At 48.0% G+C, this 10,823-nt stretch overlaps 1 protein-coding gene across 2 annotated transcripts; it reads left to right on the top strand.

The window, feature by feature from the left end:
- The first annotated feature begins 2,419 nt into the window (after positions 1-2,419).
- On the top strand, positions 2,420-7,773 carry LOC135191856 (feather keratin Cos1-1/Cos1-3/Cos2-1-like). 2 transcript variants are annotated; one of them, XM_064174476.1, is made up of 3 exons: positions 2,420-3,508; positions 6,320-6,666; positions 7,006-7,773. In XM_064174476.1, exons 2-3 carry the CDS (start codon positions 6,535-6,537, stop codon positions 7,330-7,332), a joined length of 459 nt encoding a protein of 152 aa, XP_064030546.1. In that variant the 5' UTR covers positions 2,420-3,508; positions 6,320-6,534; the 3' UTR covers positions 7,333-7,773. The 2 variants fall into 2 exon arrangements, with proteins under 2 accessions (XP_064030546.1, XP_064030547.1); XM_064174477.1 differs by having other exon boundaries at positions 2,420-3,516.
- Positions 7,774-10,823: the final 3,050 nt, after the last annotated feature.

Below are 10,823 nucleotides of genomic sequence, written 5' to 3'. Positions count from 1 at the left end.
CGCTTGGGTAGAGAGCCTGTTTTTGAAAGTACATCATGTAGATGCCTGAATATTCATAGCTACTGAGATTGAAGTGTGGATTTCACCTTATTTGGCATGTTTTGGCCTGCTGCCAGGCTCTTATTGGACAGCATTGTGGCCAAGGACTATCAATCTCAGGCCCACATCTTATAAAAGGGGCAATTCAGCGTTCCTGCCACCCTCCTCCACCCGCTGCTCCTAGCCACTTTGCTGCTTTTGGGGCCACCACCGCTGCATTCCAACCCACAGCACTTTGCACCAGCCCAGGGAAATCGACCAAGGTGCTCCCGGCCAGCTGCTGTTCCAGCCTGTCATTCCCAGCTCGATCATGCCCGTGGAGTCTCAGACAGCGCGCCCTAATAATACCTGAGCTGAACTATTCAGACCCATGAGGGTCAACAGCGTGGCTTTGCTACGTATATTTGGGACCACCGAGACTGTGACTCCAGCCAGTGAGTAACTGAGAGATTCTGATTTAAGCAGCATAGACTTTCAGTAATTTTACACGTGGCACTTTTATGCCACAAGACTCTCTATCCAAACCTTTCCAAACCTCTACTAAATTCCAGATTTCTGCTGTAAATAGACATTCCGTAAAATAATCTCACAACCGTATGCAAAGAACTTGTGTAGGGTAGCTGTATATAAGTTTGGGGAAAGGGGGGGAATTCCTTGTGTATATAATATTAAATTATTTAAACCCTTTTAAATTCGGCCTCATATTTAATCCCCTGAACCCAAACAAAATCCCTTCACAACAGGGGATAACCCAGTGTTTGTGTCAAAGGTAATGATCTTGCAGAGCTGTGGGAATGCAACTTAAGAGGGAATAATAGCAAGCAGTGCATAAGCATTTGACCTTCATTCCCACAGCTTCAGGATGCCTCCCACGGGGGAGGAAAGATAGTGGGACATCTGGCTAAGGGGAAGAACAAGGTGTGATGTATGTAAAAGACTGGGCTGTACTTGCCTAGATTTTGCTAATGTGTAGGTGTGTGCTCTATGCTCTAGACTATGTAAGCAAAGTCATAACTAACAATAAAGGTATCTGGTGGGATTTGCATTGAATCGTGTGGAGTCTGTGTTGTTCCACCAGCATGTGGTGATCCCTGACGTGATCCTGAAGGAGAATTTGCAGTAGGCAGACAAACGCAGTTGGTGAGGAGCTCCAGCTAAGAGCTGATGTGGCAGGACCATGACCGGGCTGTAGTGTGTGCACTGTGGGAATAAGATAGAAGCTGACCATTGCAACAGGCACCCTAGAGAGCTAAGCAACCAGGGGGCGAGATGGAGCAGAGCATAACTAAATAAGGCAGCACAATATTAAAGCTCCTCACATATCCTCTCCAAGAGAGGGGTGAAGTATGAGGATTACACTCTCTGAAGATTAGTATTGATTCTTAGCATGATACTAGAAAACAGAAGTGTGAAATGCAGAACATGAACTCTATGGACTTAGCTAATTTGGTGTGAAAGTAATGGTATCATGACAAATGTACCTGCTTTTAAGGTGAGGACTGGGAAAGAAATGGGAAGCATGCCCTTTGAAGCAGCCATGAGAGGTGATCCGATAGAGACCTCCTGTTCAACAATCAAGAGGCTTGTGTTAGATTCTTTAAACCAATTAAGGACCTACAAAGGAAGATGATGATGATGATGATGATGATGATGATGATGATGATGATGTGCTAGATGTTACAGAAGTGTTAAACAGTCGATTAACATCCCCCGAGGCATCTACAGCTTGAACTCACTCTCACCTGCCTAGTGGAATTTCTTTGCTTGCAACAGGGAATGATGGATTTGGACAAATAGAAGGAGCAGATCTGCCAGATCATTTGGCATTGCCTGGGATGGTCGTGGGCTGAGCTGGAGAAGCTGATCCCACAGCAAGTGCTGCTTCACGTCAGTGACAAGAGATACATCCGTCGCAGCGCCGTCCGCCTGCACTCCCCCATCTCAGATTGCATCACAGAATTCTCTCAAAACTTAAGAGTTTTGAAAAATCAGATGACTGTAACTGTCTGTTTCCCCTTCTGCTCAGTTTCTGAAGAAATGGATTCTCTGTTCAGTTTCTTTTCAGGTTTCAGCCCAGTGCAGCTTGGCTCCCCTCCACCCCCTGCCTGGCTGCTGTCCTTGGCACAGCCCGGCATGGCTGGGCTACCCCTCAATTCTCTTGCAGTGTTTGCTTTCTACAGGAGCTGCCTTCTCTCTTAAAGTGGAAGTGTTGCATTTGTCTTCTAGTAGTAAAGAATGTTAGTGGTAAAGAATGTTTCAGTATTTTGTGAGTGAAAATCCTAATTGTGGATGCATTTCTTGCTGACAGAGGACATGATTTGATAAACATGAGCAACCTGTGTTGCAAAGAGCCCATCTCAGGGGCAGGAACTAAGGCGATGAAACAGTCCCCAAGTCCAGCTGCAAGGGGGCAGGATCTGCTGACCACAGGAGGCTGACTCGTAAGTGTTTGCTTTAAACCTTAACCTATCTCCGTCTCACGCATAGCCTTAATCTATCTGTGCCTTCCACATGTACCAATCTTAATTAAGCTAGCTGAATACGCCTCTTCTAATTTTGGCATAAAAGATGCCGTATCGCCACAGTAAAAGGAGGACAATTTAACCGCACTGGTGTCTGTCGTTACTCTGGCTGCGAACTTTCACAGACAAGTGGCGCTCGGACAGGCTGGACTGGCTCGACAGTAATCAAGGTAACGATTCCAAATCTTCGCGGAACACGAGGACGGGGACAGGTGATGTGGGAGCAGAAGAAGGCATTACGTGGCAAACGGCGTGCAAGAGATGGAATCTCAGATCCAGATTCAGACTTCTGCAAGGCAGGACTGGTTGCAAATGGAATTAGAAGGGTCAATCAAGGACTGGTTGCAAATTGAAGAAGTGGCAGTCCAGTGGCTAGCACAGCACTCTTCCTAAGAGAGAAATCCCTGCTAGTCAGAAGAAACTGTATGAGTTGATTTTGCTGGACAAAGGAGTGATTTTTTTGATCCCTGAAGTTTATGTGGCCTTTGAAGTGGTCACCTGGGAGAAGAAAGAGATAAACCAGAGCTCCGAAGAGACTGTAAAACTTGCCTTTCTGTGGTGATTAATGTCTGACACCCTGATGTCTATGGAGGGTGAATAAAATTGCTGCCGCAATTAGCATTTACAACTTTCGCTCTCTGTGGGAACAGTGAGACCTCCGCTACATAAGTCCCTTTATCAACACTGCAACATTGAAACAAAAGTATAAAAGCAGAGGAAAGGAGAAAGAAGGAGCAATCAAAACCAAACATTCTTCCATAAATCCTCCTCGAGATCGGCTGACAAGGAACCGGGCATCATCCCCTCCTCCAGTAACAACAGCTCCAAGGGAAAGCAGTCCTAGATCCAGCCTTACCGTCCCCCACGCCTCATAGCTCACCCCCAGAAGATGAACCCCTCGGGCTGAGAGACGCACGGCTGAAAGATCTTCTTGACAGACTCCAGAAGTTAGAAGGCTGAGTATAATGCTGGTTACTTGCTCGGGACAGGGGCTGTAGGATCTGTGAAATGCTCCCATCAGCATTTCCTGTGGTTATGGGGGTCAGGAGGGAGGGCAGTGGGTCTGCGTTGGACTGCAGCTGCTTCAGAGAGCTAAGGCTATTTGCATATGTAAGCTTTCAAACAGGCCTTTTTCAAGCAAAGGTGTTGCAAATTACCACGACAATGGTACACAGAGCCTTGCTAAATTGCTCAGGCTACTTCACTGTCTACGCCATCCTTACCACCTTAAGGCAGGGTGAAAGCTGAGCAGTATCCAGTATTTCCCTGATCGATTACAGGTTTAAATATAGAAGAAAGGAAAGCTTCCCTCAGAGTGAAAATGACTAATTGAGTTCACCTTCTAAAGGGATGGCGCCTGCTGGGTCCCGGCAAGAAACATCCCAGCAGGAGACACTACCCCACCCACCCCTCCTTCTTCTTCTTGGATCGCATTGTAAAATTCGCGGGCTTTGAAGTGGCGGGAGATGGGGGCTGGTTCTCGGTTGTTGGTTTCATGCCCCCCACCCCGCCACTTTATCGCTGCAATAAAGGAAGGAGGATTTAACCACCTTGGTGTCTGTCGTTACTCTGGCTGCGGACTTTTACCCACACCTAATAATGTCTTTAGTTTTTGATTATAATAGATCTTAGAGTTTAAAAGTTAATGGATAAGAAGGTTTTGATATGTACAAGATTCACAAGGGAAAGTCTGGGGAATGCAAAGGCAAATACATAGTATTATAACAAGGCTTAAGTAATTAAAATAGTATGTTAAGTAGTTGGTAATTGTAATATAATATGATGAGTGGTTAGTAATTCTAATGGAATAATATAATGGGAATGAGTTTGGACTAATATTAATAGGATAAGTTGCTTGTAAGTTTGTAGGTTAACAATTCTCTTTTAGTTTGATTGACTTAAAGGTTTCCTTCTTTCTTTTTTCTATATGCTGTCATTTCCAGGGAGCACTCTATGTAATATAAATTTTTGGTTGGTTGGTTGTTGTTTGGTTTTTTTTTCCAGAAATTTTTGTGGCACTTCTCTGGACCCAGTCCATAGAATTATAGAATGTTCTGGTCCAGAAAGGACCTCTAGTTCAGCCCTCCTGCAGTCAGCAGGGACATCCCCACTGGACCAGGTCACTCAGAGCCCTGTTGAGCCTCACCTTGAATGTCTCCAGGGAAGAGGCCTCAACCACCTACCTGGGCAACCTGCTCCAGTGCTCCACCACCTTCATAGTACAGAACTTGTTTCTAACATCCAGTCTAAATCTGCTCTTCTTGAACCCATTGCCCCTCATCCTGTCATTGCAGGCCTCTGCAAACAGCTTCTCTCGATCCTTCCTGTAGGCTCCCTTCAGGTACTGGAAGGTTGCTATTAGGTCTCCCCAGAGCCTCCTCCTCTCCAGACCGAACAACCCCAGCTCCCTCAGCCTGTCCTCATAGCAGAGCTGTTCCAACACTCTGATCATTTTTGTGGCCCTACTCTACACCCACTCCATGACGTCCATGTCCATCCTATAACGAGGGGTCCGGAACTGGATGCAGTACTCCAGGTGACATCTCTTCAAGGCAGAGTAAAATGACAGAATCACCTTGCTAGATCTGCTGGCCACACTTCTTTTGATGCAGCACAGGATGTGATTTGTCTTCTAGGCTGCAAGTGCACAGAACATTCCCACCAAAGGGAATTCAGAGTTTTAGTGGGATGTGTGAGGTTTGGAGACTCCCTTACACACATGCAGCAGGATTGGTCTCAGCATGAGCCTTGGCTATCTCATCCTTGATGCCTTGCTGAGGCAGCCACTGGGTAAGCCTTGGCGTGACTGAAAGCATGTTTCCTTTTCTCCCGAGGAGACTCTCATGCCTTCAACAGTTCTCTGCAAAGGTTCCTTTGGAATTATAGGCCAGTGTTTGGAACCATCAAATAACATGGACTGCTGAGTTGGCCTCTCTTCTAGGCTGTGTGGGAGAGGGAGAGACACCAATTTGACGCATAATGGTCAATCTGTTTATTGGAGCTAAGTGTGATACCTGTATAATGGAGTTCGGTAGAGGGGCGTGTACTTTGGATAGGTTTACAAAGCAGAGATGGGCTGTCCACACGCACAGAGGCAGACCTGACCAACTACCTGCCTTAATCCCCCTTTGCAAGAACTTAGCCATAACATTGCTTGTTCCAAGGGCTGATCAGCATGTCACCTCACACAGCTCAGAACTCCCTCAGCTTCTCTGCCAGCCTCCCAAGGCCACCCATCCGCAGCTGTGCCTCCTTACCAGTTCAGTTACTCAATCCTGCTTACTCTCCTCATTTTCTCAGCATATTCATTTGTGCCCAAACCCCGGCAATGGATGATATATATGTATATGTACATTCTGTATCAAAATGAATAGCTAATTACATTGAATATATTAACTATAATGAATATATGAATATAATACTGAAAATTTGCCTCTGTGAGATTTTTCCAAGCTGGTAGATGACAAACTTATCATAATGATCTGGGCACTCCGAATGTTGTGGCACAAGTCTTTGCTCTTAGGCAGACAACAATGCTGCAGTGATATGCTCCTGTGGGTGTAGCTAGGAAAAGCAGTGATTCTCACACATTTATGCCATGAGGCTGTGGCATGAGGCTGTCAGGTGTTCACCACAGTCAGCATCAGTAACAGCTGCCCACTGAGTCTCACCAGCACAACCTTGGTGCCTTTTTTCTGCAGAGGGAGTGCTTTCAAAATTGGGTTAATGTCAGGGTCTTGTCTTCCCATTTCCTGTAGCTTCAGAGAGTGCAGCTGACCTCAGAGGAACCTCTCGTGACTCTTTTACCTGCACTGCTGCATTCCTGCCCTGGAAATGCTGGGTCCCCTCCTTCCAGCGCTGAGAAGTAGCCTGTGCTGGGGTGTGGTCCTGAGACAAACCTGGAAATGAAAAGGCAGCAGTGCAGGAAATGAAAGCACAGCCATGTCCTTAGCTGTGGTGCTTTGCATTCAAGATGAGCTTGTCCAGAAATTGTTACCTCTGCCAAGGTGCCTCTGGTCCTGCGGCAACGAAGGGCAGGTATAAAAGGCAGCCCAGGTCCTGCTCTCCCATCCACTTCTCCTGCCTCCTTCTGCTTGGGAACCAGGTGAGTCTGAACCCCCTTTTCCTCCTCTTACAATATGAGATCTCTCCTCAAGGGACCTCTCAGATGCAGTCCTGGGTTTTGGAACTCCTTGTCCTAAGAGTGGGAAGCAGGGAGAACTTCTGCTAAGGGAGAGGAAGTGGCTGAGGGGCTTTTAATTTCTGGTACCAGAGAGAGCTTCCCTGGGCCAGGCTGCTCTTTACAGAGTGATGGAGGCTCTGTGGTTCCTGCATATCTTCTAGCTCTGCACTCAGACTTGGCCTTGGTTTCTTTGAGACAGTGTCATCAGGCTGCTCCTCATCCACTCACCTTCTCTGTTCCCTCCCCTCCCTTCTCTTCCAGGTGAATCTCCAGCCTCAAGACATGTCCTGCTGCAAGCCTTGCCCACCCTGCCAGCCCTGTGGTCCTACCCCACTGGCCAACAGCTGCAATGAGCCCTGTTGTGTGAGGTGCCAGGACTCCACCGTTGTCGTTGAGCCTCCTGCTGTGGTGGTGACCCTGCCTGGACCCATCCTCAGCTCCTTCCCGCAGAACACTGCTGTGGGCTCCTCCACCTCTGCTGCTGTTGGCAGCATCCTCAGCTGTGATGGAGTGCCCATCAACTCCGGGGGCTTTGACCTCTCCTGCATTACCAACCGCTACTCGTGCAGGCCCTGCCGGCCCTGCTAGAGCTGCTGGTGACTATGTGAGATGAGGGCCCCTGTGCACTCTGAATGTGATGTTGGACAGAAGATCATACTCCGGGCCATTGTTTTAGGAGCTGCTGGTCACCTCTGGCTTGTCCTTTAAGGGCAAGTTGAAAGATGATATTTTTGGCTCTCTATAAGCATGGCCAAGGTCTACCTTTTGTCTTCCACTCAGCCTCGTTCTGTCTTTCTTTCATTTCCTTGTGCTCCACTCAAAGCTGCCTTGAGGGCCTCTGGAAGCAGGCTGGATGAACCCTCCAGCCTGTCTCTCTTTGTTGGGCACGTTAGTAATGCCCTGTGGGAAGTCTGCCACAGGAAAAGGGAAACGGATTCTTGGCTGCTTTTCTCCTCCCCTTGCTGGGCACCTCCACTTGGAGTGACCTCATTTCTGTCTTCAGACTCATTAAAAATTGCTGCAACTCTGCCTGTGTCCCTGAGGTGGTCTTTCCATCTGCACGCTGATTGGTGAGGGACACAGCCATTGCTTAGCAGGGGAAATAGAATGGGAGGCACAGAGAAACCTTCATCACTGCCAGAGGCATTGGAGGGTGTGACATTGTGCAGTGAGAACTCTTTCACACACTGCCTGTTGCAGGTGGGCAAGATATCTCTGGTCACCTTACAGCCAATGGCCATCAGTCCTTGCCTTTCCTTGGGTGCTCACAAATGCCCCCTTGGTCCTGGGTCTCATCACGTGAGCATGAGTCCTCACAGCTATTGCCACAACCCAGCTCCCATCCCCAAAACTTCTCTATGAGAGAAGATGCTCTCAGCTCAGCAAAGACATGACAGTGACAGTGGGACTTGGCTGTGTGCTCAGCAGCATATAGGAGCTGCCCTTGAATGGCACAGGGTCCGCACCAGTCCAGCCCCTGGGCATATGTTTGGCTGCCTTCACTCAGCCCCTCAGCTCCTTCAGCATTCCCACAGCTCTAGGGCTAATATGACCCTTGCGCTCCATGCAGTACCTCTGTTTCCACTGCCCAGTGTAGTGGTTTGGGTGTTCCCCGCCCCCCCACACTTTGGAAATTACCCAGACTAGACTCAGACGGCTCTGGAAATTTTGAATGAAGCTTAAATTTACAGCTTAGCACAATATACAAGCAGATATTTACAGTATATACAGTTATACACAGAAATAAAAGGTAATACAGAAACACAACACCCCTCTCAGAAACCCAAGTCCCCAGGAGGGGCTCCCAGCCACCTTCCACCTTCTTGCACCCCTCTCAACCTTACCCGAGTCCCAGGGAAGAATGGAGGTTCAGCCAAGGGGTTAGGAAGCAAAGTGAATGTCTTGGGTTCACTTGCAAGTTCCCAGAGACTCTAATAAATTTAATAGGCCCAATGACAATTTATAGAATTTATAGAGTGCCCTCCCCTCTTCCCCTCCTTTCCCAAAAAAATAGAGATTAGATACAGGGAGAGAGAGAGGTAAGCACACCCAAATAAACCAATCTCACTCGATTTGGAAGTTAAAAAGGAAAAGTTTAACAACAACTTAGAAAAGGCATTGGAGGTAGGGAAGTTTACAAAGGGTAAGGAAGGGAAAACAGCAAAATACAAAAAAAGGGGATGGATACAACCCGAGCAATGTGATGGTGCCTCTGCCTCGTGGCTGCCACGTGGTGTGCTGGTATGCAGTGTGTGTGTGCATGTGTCGAGAGGGAGCGAAGAAAAGAGAGAGGGAGGAGCAGGAAGCTCCTCTCTTTTATAGGACAGGAAGTGGGGGGAGTGGGCTAACCATCACCTGGAGTGTGGCCCACCCCTGGGGAGGGGCCAAGACCCCTAGGGTCAGGTTCAGGGTTACTTCCCCGGAGTGTTAACCCTATACAGTGAATTAATCAGAGAGATGGCAGAGAGGCTAGAGAGAGAAATGCAGCTCAGAGCTCCCAAGCAGAAGAACGACTGCCTTATCTATGTTCGGATTCTTGTTCTTATACACCTCAGCTAGCCTATGAGTGAAGCAGACATCACCACTGCTTCTCTTTCACAGCCTGTGATCCAATCCTTCTCACCAAAACATTCTAGCTAGCTTCAAACTAGCACACCCAGAATCCTAGAATGGTAGGGGTTGGAAAGCACCTTTGAAGATCATCTAGTCCAATCCCTCTGCTAAGGCAGTTTCACCTAGATCAGGTTGCACACGAATGTCTCCATCTGGGTTCTGAAAATCTCCAGAGAAGGAGACTCCATGATCTCTCTGGGCAGACCCACTGGAGCACTGCTCCAATGCTCCATCACTTGCATTAAAGAAGCTTCTCCCTAAATTCAAGTGAAGCCTCTTGTGTTCTAGTTTGTAGTTGTTGCTCCTTCTCCTATCACTGGGCACCACTGGAAAGATCCCAGACCCATCCTCATGGCCTCCACCCTTTAGACATTTATATGCATTTATAAGATCTCCTCTCTCGGTCACAGAGCTTGGTGATCGCACACATACATGCTTTTGGAGACCCTGCAGAGTGGGAATTTGCCCTCAAAGTGACATCACACATTACCAGGAGCTGGATGGAAGACAGAGTCGTTTCTTTGTGCTGGGGGCTGCTCAGCTGGAAACCAGCTTTGCTGAAAACGAGCTAGGTCATCTGGGTGAGCAAGGCAGAAATGTGTCCTTCGCTCAGAGAAGGCTAATGGTGACCTGCACCACATTAAGAGCGGTGTTCCGAGCACGTAAAGGAAGCTGATCCTTTCTCTCTACAGGTTGAAATGACACCTGCAGTACTGGTTCCATGTCTGGACTTCTTATCACAAGGGAGATACGAAGACAGTGGAAAGATTCCAATGAAGAGTGACAACAATAGTTAAAGGTATTGAAGCATCCTTCTGCTGAGATCAGGCTGATAAAACTGGAACTGGCGAGAGGAACTGACCTTCACAGAATTACAGAATCCCAGAATGGTAGGGCTTGGAAGGGACCTCCAGAGAGCATTGGGCCCAACCTCTCTGCCTAAGCAGGATCACCTAGGGCAGGACACAGGAACACTTCCATGTCAGCTTTGGAAGACTCCACAACCTCTCTGGGCAGCCTGTTTCAGTGCTCTGTCACTCTCACAGCAAAGAAGATTCTCCTCATGTTGAGGTGAAACATCCTGTGTTTACAGAATAACAGAAACTTCCAGGTTGGAAAAGACCTTCAAGATCACCAAGTCCAATCTATAACCCTACTCTACAAGATTCGCCTTAAACCGTATCCCTAAGCACCACATCCACTTGGGGGAAGTGTTGCCACTAAGGGCTCTGCAGAGCACAGTGAACTGCAGTTGGTCTCCAAGGTAGCTCTCTCAGCTCGCGGTGCTGTGGTTCCTTCCATAGTTTGACAGTTGGCATGGCTCACTTGCTGAGTGCAGAGTGGCCTCTGCTTGCCTGTTAGCAGCCAGGAATGGCTTTTAGGGCACTTGCAGCGTGAGCAGTGCTTCTTGGCTTGACAAGGCAGTGATGCAGCTTGCCGGCTCAGTTCAGCAAGGTGATTACCAT

This window comes from Pogoniulus pusillus, chromosome 40 (assembly GCF_015220805.1).
Source record: "Pogoniulus pusillus isolate bPogPus1 chromosome 40, bPogPus1.pri, whole genome shotgun sequence".
NCBI classification, from domain to species: Eukaryota; Metazoa; Chordata; class Aves; order Piciformes; family Lybiidae; genus Pogoniulus; species Pogoniulus pusillus.
This window is presented reverse-complemented; position numbering and strand designations above follow the sequence as displayed.